Below are 15,000 nucleotides of genomic sequence, written 5' to 3'. Positions count from 1 at the left end.
AGTACATCCTTACATCTGATAAGAGAGAGTACATCCTTACATCTGATAAAAGAGAGAGTACATCCTTACATCTGATAAGAGGGAGTACATCCTTACACAAACCACTTGCACAAGATTATTACTTACTTCTGTTCGTGCCTTAAGCCGTTATCACTGTGCTACATTAACCTGTGTGTTTTTATATCTCCATCTTTTAGTTTTTCTTCACTTCCTTCTCCGCCAGAGAGAAGAGTTACCAGGGTGTGTTCCGCATGTGGCAGAACACTCTGATGGACAAGGTAACGCACCAATCAGCTGAGCTCATCTCACCTCAGTAGCGTGTTCTAGGGTTAGAGCTAGGACTATGACCAGTATAATTATGATTATACCACGGTTATCACAAATATGAAGGAAAATGGATTTTTATCAACTCGTATGGGGCACCACTCTGTTATGTACAGAGAAACAGATAACCTTTATCAATAGTCAAAGGTCTTTAAAGAAAACAATTATAATACAAATCACCATTCCCCCATCGCCCTCCGCGGTTCACACACCCACCCAACAAAAGTGAATCAAACAAGTCCCGTCTCCTCCTATCCTCTCCTGTCTCCTCTCCTCTTGTCTCCTTCCTCTCCCCTGTCTCCTCTTCTCATCTCCTGGCTTATCTGTTTATCAAATACCTTGGCATTGGTCAGTGACTGGATGTCTACAAAAATGCTGCATTTAACTGCTTGATGCTTTGTTTTTCCTGGTTCTCACTGACTGTGCTGTTCTGTGACCGGCTCAGCTGTACACCTCCAGGCTGACTTTAACCCTAACCCTTAACCCTTAACCCTTAACCCTAACCCTTTACCCTAACCCTTTACCCTTTACCCTTAACCCTAACCATAACCCTTTACCCTTAACCCTAACCCTAACCCTTAACCCTAACCCGATCTAGCTGCCTTATCTAATCAGCCCTGGAAACACGTCCCAGTCCCCTGGCCTCAGGCAGTCTGATCGGTCAGGTTCACCTAGGACAGGGTGGAATGGAGTGATAGGCTACCTGTCTGTGCTTCCTAGGACAGGGTGGAATGGAGTGATAGGCTACCTGTCTGTGCTTCCAACCTTAGAGTGGGGTAATTAAAGTTTCCCTGTTTTAATGATCGCACCCTCATGATTTGGATAGAACTCTTGGCAACCGTGCTACGCTGTGGCTGATACCCTGTAGGGCTGATACCCTGGGACTGAGAACCAAGGGAACCAACACAAACAACTCCATACAAAAACACAGCGTCAATCGGGAATGAAAGTAAAGTTCAATGACCCCTTTCAAGGTGTGGCTAAGGATGGATCATTTGCATAATATAGATCGGTCTCGGTGTTGAGGAAACGCTCTAGTTTCACTACGTTTACGCACTAGGGCGGCTGCTCTTCTTCCAAGTACATTCGGTTTTCTAAGCCAGCAACCCCGACTTTTAGTATTCTATTCATATGATCTCTTATCTACCTGTAATACCGAGGGTGGAGCACTGTTTTTCTAATCGTGTTGCTGAACGCGAAGGACTTCCTGCTTGCTTGGTGACAGCGCAGCGCAGCGCAGGTTCAGTCCACAGTCCGGGACAGCAGAGACACACATACCCACAAGTAAGTAGCCTAAGTTCGGCCTAAACCAAACAGTTTGGGGATAGCCTAACTTGTATTGACCGACTACTACGGAATTAGTTGGCAAAATGAACTGTAGTTGTGAGAATTGAAAATATTGTAGTAAAATCAAATCAAACATTATTTGTATAGCGCATTTTATACACAGAGGCAAAACAATGCGCTTTACAGAGAGCAACGGGCGGAATAGTTCATATCAGACGTGTTCCCGGTGGACGCCAGGTGAGAAACTGGCATTATTAAAGTGAGATGTTGCTCGGTAGGCCAGGCTGGGTCAAGATATTGACCTATCAAAAATTAGGCTCTAATCCTTCAGCAGACGGTGATTTGTCTGATTGCATCATGTGATAACAGTGAGAGGAGCGGAGGTCCGGGCTGTTTAAGGAGGAGATGGGATCTGAGTGGGAGGTCATGTGAGATCTAATAATTGACTACCTGTGGCGTTAGTGCTGGGTGCACCTGTGCTTGGTTTGTTAATGCTAACGTGCTATTAATATGATTATTCTATCAGAATCCCTTGCATAGGCTAAGAACGTCACCACACAGAAGCCCATAAGTTCAACTCCTAAGCCTCCACACACACACACACACACACACACACGAACACACACACACACACACACACACACACACGAACACACACACACGAACACACACACACACAACTTGTTTTTTTTGTTTCTTGTTGGTTCTATGGTTTACATTATAATCTATTCGGTGAGGTGTTTTTATAAACCCGCTTGGGTTTCTAGCCTCTCCGGCACCTCCTTTCTTGTTTCATATTGTTTTATTTTATTTTATTGTGTTTGTTTTTACGGAGCAAGTAAAGTCCTTCCTTTCCTCTCCTCCCGTAGCCCCTGACGAGTGTGGAGCTGTGGCAGATGGTCAAGCAGCATTATGGGAATGACCTGGGCCTGAGCAGTGAAGAGATGCATTATGGGAATGGCCTGAGCAGTGAAGAGATGGACACCTTACAGGCAGCAGCAGAATCAGTTACACAGACCAGGTAAGGAACAAACAAACATGCACGCACACACGTACCCCCGTGTGTCTCTCCCGTGTCTCTCCCTGGTCTCTCCCTGGTCTCTCCCTGGTCTCTCCCTGGTCTCTCCCTGCTCAAATACCCAGGATACCTGGATATCAGTCTCCCGTCTGTCTGTGTTACAGCCGGACCATGAAGCCCTGTGTTGAGGAGAACTCTGGCCGGCTGGAGAGGATGCCTTCTCTGCGCGTCCAGCAGGGGGAGCCGGGGCCCATGGAGACGTCCACCCCCCAGGGAGAGGACCTGCCCTCTCTGCCCAGCCCGCTGAGCCCCGGCTCGGGCAACGTGGTACGAGCTGCCGGCTCGGTGTGCAGTAATGTAGTTGGAGTGGGCGTGTGTTCATGACAGTGTCTCATTTTGTGGTGTGTGTGTGTTTGCATGTGTGCTTGCCTGTGTGTGTGTGTGTGCGTGTGCGTGAGTTTGCATGTTTGCTTGCCTGTGTGTGTGTGTGTGTGTTTGTTGTCTTGTTTCCGGGGGCATCTAACAGGAGGAGCCTCGGGGCACACCGTCCCAGCAGCGTAGAACCGCCGTGTCCCTGGACAGGTCCGGCCCGGAGCGGGCCTCCAAGCACTCGGCCCTCTCTCTGGACCTCAACGCAAACCTGGACCGCTTCTCTGAGCAGAGCGGCTCGGAGAGCGCTGCTGAGGAAGGTGAGGATCACACCAGACTACCGCCGCTCACTCTGGGGCCAAACGCTAGAGCAGTCTTTCTCATGCTTCATCGTGTTTACACACTCTCTCTTTCTCCCTCCCCTCTCTCTCCCCCTCTCTTTCTCTCTCTCCCTTCCTCCCTCCCTCCCTCCCTCTCCCCCCGCCCCCCCCCCCCCAGTAGAGGACCGTACGTGTGTCCAGGAGCAGGGCCGGCTCTATGTGAACCGGATCTTCCACATCAGCGCTGACAAGATGTTTGAGCTGCTCTTTTCAGATTCTCCCTTCATACGCAGGTTCATGAAGGCCAGGAAGATCACGAGTGAGTCTCTCTTACTGGGCGTGTCCACTAGCCAGCCAATTCAATCATGTGATTGTGTGCCCTCGGCAGTTTGATTGCTTTTTTACTTTTTTTTTCCTGTCACCTGCCGCCATTATCAGTTGACTCAAATGTGGCTGTAGGATTGTTAATATGTCACTTTATTAAGTTTTACTGTCATTTCAGATGAGAAGGTAAGGATGTAGATTCTCAATATGTAGTCAGTTTATGGAAATAAGCCCTGACTTCCACGTTTGGGGAGATTGCTGGCCAGGGTCTGTTTGCCTCTTTCACCCTCTCCTGATTGGACACTTTCACCCTCTCCTGATTGGACACTTTCACCCTCTCTTGATTGGACACTTTCACCCTCTCCTGATTGGACACTTTCACCCTCTCCTGATTGGACACTTTGACCCTCTCCTGATTGGACACTTTCACCCTCTCCTGATTGGACACTTTCACCCTCTCCTGATTGGACACTTTCACCCTCTCCTGATTGGACACCTTCACCCTCTCCTGATTGGACACTTTCACCCTTTCTTGATTGGACACTTTCACCCTCTCCTGATTGGACACCGCCATGCGAAATTCGCCTGGAATCTGCATAGAACAGCCTCGCAGTCCATTTCATACAAATTAACTGTAAATCCGCGTCACCTTGCCAGAGTGATTCACCCGCCACTGGAAGACCATCACTTCAACCGCTCTCCATTAGTTTTGAATTGGAGGCGAGACACCGCTGGGTAGTGGACAAAGCCCCTTAGAGCTTCTAGTCTCTCCCTCTGTCTCTCTGCCTAGTCTCTCCCCGACCACACTCGCCCACTCATCCAAACCAGTGGGGAATACACTGAGGTCCAGTTTGCCAGACTCAGATTAAGATGGTTCTAGAAGTGATTAAAAAAACATATTACTGTATGGAGATTCCTAAATGAAAGGGTTTCTTTCTACTTAGTCTGGAGTTAAGCGCCACAAAACATGGGCATAGGGGCTGAGCGCACAAATATCATAGCTTCTTCCCGCAGCAAGAGCTTCTGGGAACTCTGATTACTTTCTACTAGACTAGGCTTAATGTGTGAAACCACCCCTTAGTATATACTAGTTATAATGATGTCAATAATGATGATATGTCTATGTGAACATACAGATGTTTTGTGTTTTGGTCATGTCTCGTTTTCCCTCAGACGCCAGGTTTAACCCGTGGCAGAGAGAAACGTCTGGCTCCATGAAAAGAGCTCTCAACTACACCATCACCATTAACAACCCCCTGATAGGGAAGTTCTCCACTGCCACCGAAAACCAGGTGTGTGTGTTTGTGTCTGTGTGTCCTTCTGGCTTTAGGTCAGTTGAGGACAGTGTCTGTCTGGGAGAATGTTTACAGGGATCTGCTGTATTGATGTTAAAGGGGCACAGTCACACTTGTTTCAGTTGATATTATATTTGAATTAAATATTCTGTCTGTAGGGCTTTTTAAAACCTTCGTCAGTGTAGCTGTTTCCACACGGAAGCATTTTGGGTGTGACAGTGGAATCAGTAGTCTCTCTCCAGACTCCAGTATGATGAGTCGCTGCCCCCCCGTCTGTGCCACTGCTCCGCCCCCCCGTCTGTGCCACTGCTCCGCCCCCCCGTCTGTGCCACTGCTCCGCCCCCCCGTCTGTGCCACTGCTCCGCCCCCCCGTCTGTGCCACTGCTCCGCCCCCCCGTCTGTGCCACTGCTCCGCCCCCCCGTCTGTGCCACTGCTCCGCCCCCCCGTCTTTGCCACTGCTCCGCCCCAGCTGCTTTTCTGAGGACGGGTCTCGGGGTCAAAGAGTGAAAAGGTTTCATCGCTCTCCTGTGACCTGTACTGCGTGAAGGTGCCTCCTGGTCTCTTCCGTCTCCTAGCAGTCAAATAAAGATGTGTGAAAGCTGCTGTGTGGTGGAAGGCACTACCAACAGGGTGAAGAACCCACTACTCTGTGTGTGGTGGAAGGCGCTACCAACAGGGTGAAGAACCCACTACTCTGTGTGTGGTGGAAGGCACTACCAACAGGGTGAAGAACCCACAACTCTGTGTGTGGTGGAAGCCACTACCAACAGGGTGAAGAACCCACAACTCTGTGTGTGGTGGAAGGCGCTACCAACAGGGTGAAGAACCCACTACTCTGTGTGTGGTGGAAGCGCTACCAACAGGGTGAAGAACCCACAACTCTGTGTGTGGTGGAAGGCGCTACCAACAGGGTGAAGAACCCACAACTCTGTGTGTGGTGGAAGGCGCTACCAACAGGGTGAATAACCCACAACTCTGTGTGTGGTGGAAGGCGCTACCAACAGGGTGAAGAACCCACTACTCTGTGTGTGGTGGAAGCGCTACCAACAGGGTGAAGAACCCACAACTCTGTGTGTGGTGGAAGGCGCTACCAACAGGGTGAAGAACCCACAACTCTATAAACCGTTACTGTGCTGCCTGGAGTTGAGGTTTGAAGTTTGAGGTTTTGTCAGCTGTCCAGCGGGGCTCCCTTTTGGTTTCCCTTTTGTTTACATTTTGAGAAACTCAACTCTCTCCTCATTGGCAAATCATCAAAATGCCACAACCTCTGTCCTGCCGTGCTGGCTGTCCCTTTTACACAGACGTCGATTCAACACTGTTTATACAGAACGGCTAGGACGATTAAAGGTGCAACATTCCCGCCTTGAACAGGCTGTGTAAAAAAAAAGAAAAAGGCCTTTTGTTGTTGTTGGATGAAGACGTGCGTTTTCAATATGATGATTGAGGATGTATGTTAGCGTGTGTGTTAGCGTGTGTATGTTAGCGTGTGTATGTTAGCGAGTGTACTTATGTATGTTCCTGTCTGTCAGACCCTTTACAAGGAGTCCCGGGAGGGTCAGCACTACCTGGTGGACGCTGAAATCACCACACACGACGTCCCGTACCACGACTACTTCTACACACACAACCGCTACTGCATCGTCCGCAACTCCAAGCGCAAGTGTCGCCTGAGGTGAGATAACACACAAAAAAACGCTTTTAATTCCGTGTTTGGATGGATGTATGCACGTTCCCCGGACACAGATTGACCCTGTCAGAATCCCTACGTATTTGTAGTCCAGGACGGTGAAAGCAGCGTGGAGTGGGCTGGATATGAAGCCGGTGTGATGCTGTGTCCTCAGGGTCTACACTGATGTTAAGTATAAGAAGCAGCCATGGGGTCTGGTCAAGTCCTTCATCACTAAGAACTCCTGGAGCGGCATAGAAGACTACTTCAGACACCTGGGTCAGTGGTGTGTGTGTGTGTGTGTGTGTGTGTGTGTGTGTGTGTGGGTGTGTGGGTGTGTGGGTGGGTGGGTGGGTGTGTGTGTGTGTGTGTGTGTGTGAGAGAGAGAGCCGTTTCCTCCCCGTCTCTGTTCATGGTTGAGCTTCTGCTCGGTGCTCCTTCAGCCTCTCCTAGATTAAATCTACCCCCCCCCCCCCTCTGCACGCCCTAACCCCTCCAGCAGATTAGATAAGAGGCTCGTATGAAAGCCTGGTCAACCCCCCTCTCTGCCTGACTCCCCTTGGGTATGTGGTCAGTGAGGTATATATGCCCTCTGTCTGCTCTGCCCAGCCTGGCTCCCCATAGGCTCTCTACAGACTCCTCCCCCCAGGGAGAACAGTCTCATCTGATTCGCGCTAGGGAAAGTGTGGGTGTGTGACATTATGCTAATGTCAGAGATCTGCTGGTCAAGGCCATCAATACACACTTCCTCAAGGTTATTCTCGCCATTCATTCACCAGTTAACCAGTTAACCAGGCTACTGTAGATGTATTCTTAATGTACTGTGTGACCTTGAAGCCAAATGTCATTAGTACTGATATCTACTGTACACGCACGCACACACAGTCTTATTGCTGTCTGTTATAACAGAGTCGGAGCTGCTGGAGGAGGAGGCGGAGCTAAACCAGGGAGGCGGGGACTCTGGTAAGGCTGGCGGCGTGCGGAGGAGGAGGCGGGCCTACAGCAGGACCCTGCAGGACCACATGAAACCCAGCAAGCAGTACGGCCCTCTCCCCGAGCAGCACCAGGAGGGGAACATGGGTACATACTGTCTTCACTTAAACACACTACCAGGAGATTTGACTTGATATAAAACACTCATTTTAATACTCTACTTTACCTACATTAGCAGACGCGGCAATCAGCGAGAAGATTGTCTGTTTCTTTATTCTGTAGATGTCTGCTCGGCTGCTCCAGAAAGGATGAAACTATTTATTTACCTCGTCGCTAGATTTCCTGACAAGTAGCGTCTTTTTGCTGGCCTCCAAAATGGATGCTGGGCTAGGCAAGAGCTATTTAGACAGGAAGCTGTGGTGCTCATGGGTAATGCAGTCGTCTTTCCAGGAAAACACTTCCGCTTCTGTCCACAGGTGCCGCTCAGCACAAACTGAAAACCCCTCGGTAGCTACAGTACAGTACAGTACAATGAGCCCCTCGGTAGTACAGTACAGTACAATGAGCCCCTCGGTAGTACAGTACAGTACAGTACAATGAGCCCCTCGGTAGTACAGTACAGTACAATGAGCCCCTCGGTAGTACAGTATAGTACAGTACAGTACAATGAGCCCCTCGGTAGTACAGTACAGTACAGTACAATGAGCCCCTCGGTAGTACAGTATAGTACAGTACAATGAGCCCCTCGGTAGTACAGTACAGTACAATGAGCCCCTCGGTAGTACAGTACAGTACAGTACAATAAGCCCCTCGGTAGTACAGTATAGTACAGTACAGTACAATGAGCCCCTCGGTAGTACAGTACAGTACAATGAGCCCCTCGGTAGTACAGTACAGTACAGTACAATGAGCCCCTCGGTAGTACAGTACAGTACAATGAGCCCCTCGGTAGTACAGTATAGTACAGTACAATGAGCCCCTCGGTAGTACAGTACAGTACAATGAGCCCCTCGGTAGTACAGTACAGTACAATGAGCCCCTCGGTAGTACAGTACAGTACAGTACAATAAGCCCCTCGGTAGTACAGTATAGTACAGTACAGTACAATGAGCCCCTCGGTAGTACAGTACAGTACAATGAGCCCCTCGGTAGTACAGTACAGTACAGTACAATAAGCCCCTCGGTAGTACAGTATAGTACAGTACAGTACAATGAGCCCCTCGGTAGTACAGTACAGTACAATGAGCCCCTCGGTAGCTACAGTACAGTACAGTACAATGAGCCCCTCGGTAGTACAGTACAGTACAGTACAATGAGCCCCTCGGTAGTACAGTATAGTACAGTACAGTACAATGAGCCCCTCGGTAGTACAGTACAGTACAATGAGCCCCTCGGTAGTACAGTACAGTACAGTACAATGAGCATGTTTTACATAGCGGAATCTCTATGTTGCCACTTTGAAGATCCCTCAATTTTCCGTCTTTGTCTGTTTACACTGAATCAAAGAAAGCCGGAATAATGTGTGATTTTAGACAGCATGCCAGCGTTGCAGAATTGAGAGGCGTGACCCTTTTTTACACGTAATCTCTCGCTAGCTACACGCCGACAGGCCTGGCTGCATTTATGGGCCCGAAACCTTCTTAGTAAATTGTCTGTTTATAAGTAGACTAATTCCTTGTCGTTTGAATGACAAAAATCTGTTCAGAAATACCCCCGAAGGAGAGCCACAGAAAACCCAATGCATTTATCAAATTCCTAACATGCAGCAGGCCGACAGAACAAACAAGAATTTGTGTTGCCTCCATTTCCCCTTGGTTTGTTTAAGTTTTAAGAAATAGTTTTTTCTCTCTTTTCATTGCCAAATCATCACACCCCGGTCCTGCAATGCCAGCTGCCCGTTTTACACAGACAAGGATTGGGCAGTGTTACTCCTCCATTAGTACTACCAGTGTTACTCCTCCATTAGTACTACCAGTGTTACTCCTCCATTAGTACTACCAGTGTTACTCCTCCATTGGTACTACCAGTGTTACTACCTCCATTAGTACTACCAGTGTTACTCCTCCATTAGTACTACCAGTGTTACTCCTCCATTGGTACTACCAGTGTTACTACCTCCATTAGTACTACCAGTGTTACTCCTCCATTGGTACTACCAGTGTTACTCCTCCATTAGTACTACCAGTGTTACTCCTCCATTGGTACTACCAGTGTTACTCCTCCATTAGTACTACCAGTGTTACTACCTCCATTAGTACTACCAGTGTTACTACCTCCATTAGTACTACCAGTGTTACTACCTCCATTAGTACTACCAGTGTTACTCCTCCATTAGTACTACCAGTGTTACTACCTCCATTAGTACTACCAGTGTTACAACCTCCATTAGTACTACCAGTGTTACTCCTCCATTAGTACTACCAGTGTTACTACCTCCATTAGTACTACCAGTGTTACTACCTCCATTAGTACTACCAGTGTTACTACCTCCATTAGTACTACCAGTGTTACTACCTCCATTAGTACTACCAGTGTTACTACCTCCATTAGTACTACCAGTGTTACTACCTCCATTAGTACTACCAGTGTTACTACCTCCATTAGTACTACCAGTGTTACTCCTCCATTAGTACTACCAGTGTTACTCCTCCATTAGTACTACCAGTGTTACTACCTCCATTAGTACTACCAGTGTTACTCCTGCATCGGTACTACCAGTGTTACTCCTCCATTAGTACTACCAGTGTTACTCCTCCATTAGTACTACCAGTGTTACTCCTCCATTGGTACTACCAGTGTTACTCCTCCATTAGTACTACCAGTGTTACTACCTCCATTAGTACTACCAGTGTAATTACCTCCATTGGTACTACCAGTGTTACTACCTCCATTAGTACTACCAGTGTTACTACCTCCATTGGTACTACCAGTGTTACTCCTCCATTAGTACTACCAGTGTTACTCCTCCCCATTCCATGACGGTGCCATTATCCACAACGGCCTGGCAGAATAAAGGCGTGGAAGGGCTGTGTAAAACACTCACATATAGATATCCATACATCTGACCTGTACTGTGTCCTCTGTAATTACTGTTCTCCAACGTTGTATTTCAGCGGCCATGGAGAAGGGTCCACACAGGTGGAACATCACCAATATCGTAGCTGGGATGAGTGTCATGTAAGTCACTGAAACCTTCGCACACACTCAAGACTATCAGTCAGCAGGATCTCGATTGTGTTGCTGTATCAGTATTTCTCTTTGCTTAATTCAGAGTGTATAGGTACCTAAACATACAGGTATATTAAAGGGGCACAGTGATGGTTGTTTCATTTGACATTAAATGCTTAAATTCTGTGTGTCGGCCTTTTTAAAATCACCATCATTGTAGCCGTTTCCCTAGATGGAAGACAGAATCTACAATTCTACAAACAGGCCTTACCCTAACCCTACACACAGAATATGAGTTGAATCCAAATAATATCAACTGAAACAAGCATGACTGTGCTCATTTTAATGTGTTTACCTTAGAGATGCTGCTGACTACTCTTACAGACTTGACACAAAGCTGTTCTTTACAGACTTGACACACCACACACCGCTGTTCTTTTATAGACTTGACACACCACACACAGCTGTTCTTTACAGACTTGACACACCACACAGCTGTTCTTTACAGACTTGACACACCACACCGCTGTTCTTTTATAGACTTGACACACCACACACAGCTGTTCTTTACAGACTTGACACACCACACACAACTGTTCTTTACAGACTTGACACACCACACCGCTGTTCTTTACAGACTTGACACACCACACACAGCTGTTCTTTACAGACTTGACACACCACACACAGCTGTTCTTTACAGACTTGACACACCACACACAGCTGTTCTTTACAGACTTGACACACCACACCGCTGTTCTTTACAGACTTGACACACAGCTGTTCTTTACAGACTTGACACACCACACACAGCTGTTCTTTACAGACTTGACACACCACACAGCTGTTCTTTACAGACTTGACACACAGCTGTTCTTTACAGACTTGACACACCACACACAGCTGTTCTTTACAGACTTGACACACCACACCGCTGTTCTTTACAGACTTGACACACAGCTGTTCTTTACAGACTTGACACACCACACACAGCTGTTCTTTACAGACTTGACACACCACACACAGCTGTTCTTTACAGACTTGACACACCACACACAACTGTTCTTTTACAGACTTGACACACCACACAGCTGTTCTTTTACAGACTTGACACACCACACACAGCTGTTCTTTGCATTGCGGTTGTTGTGATTTGAGCGCGGTCTTACAACGTAAGTGATGTGTGTGTCCACAAACAGCCTACTGATCCTGACAGTGCTGAACCTGGGTCTGTTCTTCAAGCTGTGGGCCATGGAGGACGTGGCTCAGCGCATGTACCTGAGCGCCAAGCACCGTCTGCGGGAGAGGAGCGACCACAGGTCAGCCTTGACCTCTGACCTCCACCCCTCTGACCTCCAGAGAGAAGAAGAGAATACGAAACTATAAATGAAAACTGTCGTCTGTCACGTCCCCCTCTCCTCCTCAGCCTGGCTCCTGACTACGGCTCCAGACTGCCGCCCCCCCAGAGGACGAGAGACGAGAGTCAGCTGCTGAGAGCCGTCCTACAGGACTCCATCAACCTGTTGGAGCAGGTGTGTCCTAGGGCTGTCAAATAAATACTCCAACTTCAACTAGCCGTCGACTTTGGGGAAAAAATGCATAATCAATCTACAAAATGTAGATACTGTAACATTAGTAGGCTACCGGAGAGCAGCGCGCGTCACACGGCCTCCCAGGTCCCGCCCCTTTTTAATGCCTCCGCCAGGCGATAGCGGGTCATTCCGTCCGTCCGTACGATGTTTGTTAATGCAATATCTTGGGAACGCATTGACGGAATTTCTTCCCCTTTGGTACAAATGTTCACTGGCACTCAAGGATGAACTGCTTACACCGTGTCCTAACTGCTTGCGACGCGAGCAACAGAACGCGACATCGCATGCTTGCTGTCCTAACTGAAACTGTTAAATTTCCTGTTCTGTTACGTCATTTGTCTATATTCCCAACTGAAGACAGTTAAAGAACGAACGTCTGTCAACGCGAGCGACAGGAGGAAAAGGGGAACAGGGCGAGCGTCAAAAGGGCAGTTAAAACGTTGCGCCGCTTCGTGCTGCGTCGCTCGCGTCCAGTTAGGACATAACAATAGAAAACAAAGCAATGGAACGCATTTTGTCGCTGACGCTCGCGTCACATGTAGTTAGGACACGGTGTTAGATCGTGGGGGTCAAAGGTCACTGTGACCTCACAAAAGGCGTTTTTGGCCTAGTGAACGCGATATCTCAGGAATGGCTTGACAGAATGTGTTCATATTTGGCCAAAATGTCCAATTGGACTGAATGAAGAACTGATTCGATTTTGGTGGTCAAATGTTTTGACAAGGTCAAAACATGACATGTTTTGTCCAAGGTCACTGTGACCTCACAAAATGTGTTTTTGGCCTGATGAACACAATATCTCGGAATTTGTTCATATTTGGGTAAAATGTCCAGTTGGACTTAATTAGATTAATTGGATTAGATTTTGGTATTCAAATGTCAAAGGTCAACTGAATGTTAACTGCAACTTGCATTGTTTGGCGGAGGCATTTAGCTGCTACGCGGTTTTTCTAGTCTTATCATGCCAAAACACATTACGTTAGTTTTCATTCTTTTCAACATGACCAAAAATCTGCAAAATCACTGTTTCTACAGTATTTATCTAGGTGGCGAGGAAATATCTTAATTTCTTAAAATCCAAGTGCATCTTCTCGGCAGCCGGCATGATTAGACTATAGGCAAGACCTGTAAACGTATGCAACATAAAAGTACTGAATACGATCAAGTGGACCAGCTCTATAGGCTATTCCTCTTTGTTTTATTTTCAGTTGGCTAGGCTATAGGCCTAATAAAAGGACCCCGTGTTGACTGGGTAGGCTATTAACGTTAGTTGAATACTTGAATCCTGTGAACACAAACTGACACGAAAGCTCAGTTGGTGCTTGTTCATGTCAATAGGTGGAGAGCGCCCTCTTGTGGTTATAAGTAATTCCATTGTATGCATCATTTTCTATGCAAAATGATATAATACCAAATAATCGAATATTAGATTTTCGGTAAATATTTGAGAGAAAGTCAAATATCATTTCTGAGCTTAGTTTGACAGCCCTAGTGTGTCTGCTCCCCTGCTTTCATTTGATTGTCCCCCACCTGATGAAATGGGAGTGGGAGGGGTTATTAATGGTTGCTGACCCTGCCTTCTCTGTCCCCACAGCTCCGTGGGTCCCTGGTCATACTCCAGCAGAACTTTGCAGTAGCCAACATGACAGCAACGCCACAGTGATGCCAGCACACCTGGTGACCACCCAATGCCCTTTGACCCTGGGCTGTGCCACTCAGGGGCTGCACAGACGATCCTTCCAGGACTGATTCTTGTATCCGGTGTGTTGCCGTGGTATCGTCCCCGGACCCACAAGCTGTGACATACCGTTGCTAAGGGCTACGAGGTGTCTGTGGATGTTTTTAATGCTGTGAGGCTCCTGGCGCTGTGCTAGGAAACGAGCATGGCTCACAGAGAGGGTTTACAATTCTCCGCCTCCTTTTCACTTCTGTTCAGTTTAGTAGTTCTGTGTTCCTTTCTTCAATGTACTGTAGGTGCTGGATTCACTTGTACTGTCGAGTTACTCAGAAAGCCAGTCAGCAGCTCTGCTGAGCTCTGAACAATCATTCCTTAAGCAACATCCTAAACAAAACTAAAGCAAAGAGTGTGATAGGTTAGTGATAGGATAATGTATGGTGACTAACTAATCACACCATGCACCTTTAAAAAACACCTAATATTACTTATTTAATAATTCCTCTAAAATCTTTACCATTTTGCAGGGGTGGCTTGTGTATTTTTAGATTTCATTCGAATTTAATTTTATTTCTTTTAATGAAGTTATATATTTTGCGTGTTCTTGTTTGTAAATATCTATTCCATGACTTATTATATATTCCCTTTTTGATGAACAGATTTTTAATTCCAGCTTTGAGTAGTTTGTGTTTTGCAGCTGGTTTGTAATATACTGCAGACCACTCGGATATCAGGTTAAGAGCATTTGAGCCAAACTTTGTGCAGAAATACAGATAAAGACGGGAACCTTTTTTATGCTGAGCAAGGTCAGTAATACTGCCCATTACAAAGTTCTAGTTCAGTGACTGGGTTGTATTATAAATCACATACACACCCCTCAAATTAAGCCATGGAGGCAAGTCCACAATCACAAGTGGAGTCCTCTCCTTCCCTCCTCCTCTCCTTCCCTCCTCCCTCAGCGGAAAGTCACTCCTCAGGAATCTGGGTTCACTGTGTCTCATACAAGCTTCAGACCATTCAGGCTTGTG

The 15,000-nt window shown here is 47.2% G+C and overlaps 1 protein-coding gene across 2 annotated transcripts in view; it reads left to right on the top strand.

Annotated features, from left to right (window-relative positions):
* The window catches only part of gramd1c (GRAM domain containing 1c), a gene marked incomplete at its 5' end in the record, with an annotated part of 20,721 nt that extends 5,738 nt beyond the window's left edge, over positions 1-14,983 (top strand). Inside the window, 13 exons of one of the 2 annotated variants that reach the window (XM_084443023.1) lie at positions 198-278; positions 2,481-2,632; positions 2,794-2,956; positions 3,156-3,318; positions 3,497-3,637; positions 4,816-4,934; positions 6,468-6,610; positions 6,780-6,883; positions 7,514-7,684; positions 10,651-10,714; positions 11,905-12,024; positions 12,132-12,237; positions 13,892-14,983. In XM_084443023.1, the coding sequence (XP_084299149.1) occupies positions 198-278; positions 2,481-2,632; positions 2,794-2,956; positions 3,156-3,318; positions 3,497-3,637; positions 4,816-4,934; positions 6,468-6,610; positions 6,780-6,883; positions 7,514-7,684; positions 10,651-10,714; positions 11,905-12,024; positions 12,132-12,237; positions 13,892-13,960 (1,596 nt within the window). In that variant the 3' untranslated portion in view covers positions 13,961-14,983. Of the gene's footprint in view, positions 1-197; positions 279-1,431; positions 1,609-2,480; positions 2,633-2,793; positions 2,957-3,155; positions 3,319-3,496; positions 3,638-4,815; positions 4,935-6,467; positions 6,611-6,779; positions 6,884-7,513; positions 7,685-10,650; positions 10,715-11,904; positions 12,025-12,131; positions 12,238-13,891 lie in introns of those variants that run through there. The other variant, XM_084443024.1, reaches the window with a different exon arrangement.
* Between the last annotated feature and the right edge of the window lie 17 nt (positions 14,984-15,000).

This window comes from Borostomias antarcticus, assembly GCF_949987555.1.
Source record: "Borostomias antarcticus genome assembly, chromosome: 9".
Taxonomy (NCBI): domain Eukaryota; kingdom Metazoa; phylum Chordata; class Actinopteri; order Stomiiformes; family Stomiidae; genus Borostomias; species Borostomias antarcticus.
Note: the sequence above shows the minus strand (reverse complement) of the source record. Positions and strands in the feature narration are given on the sequence as shown.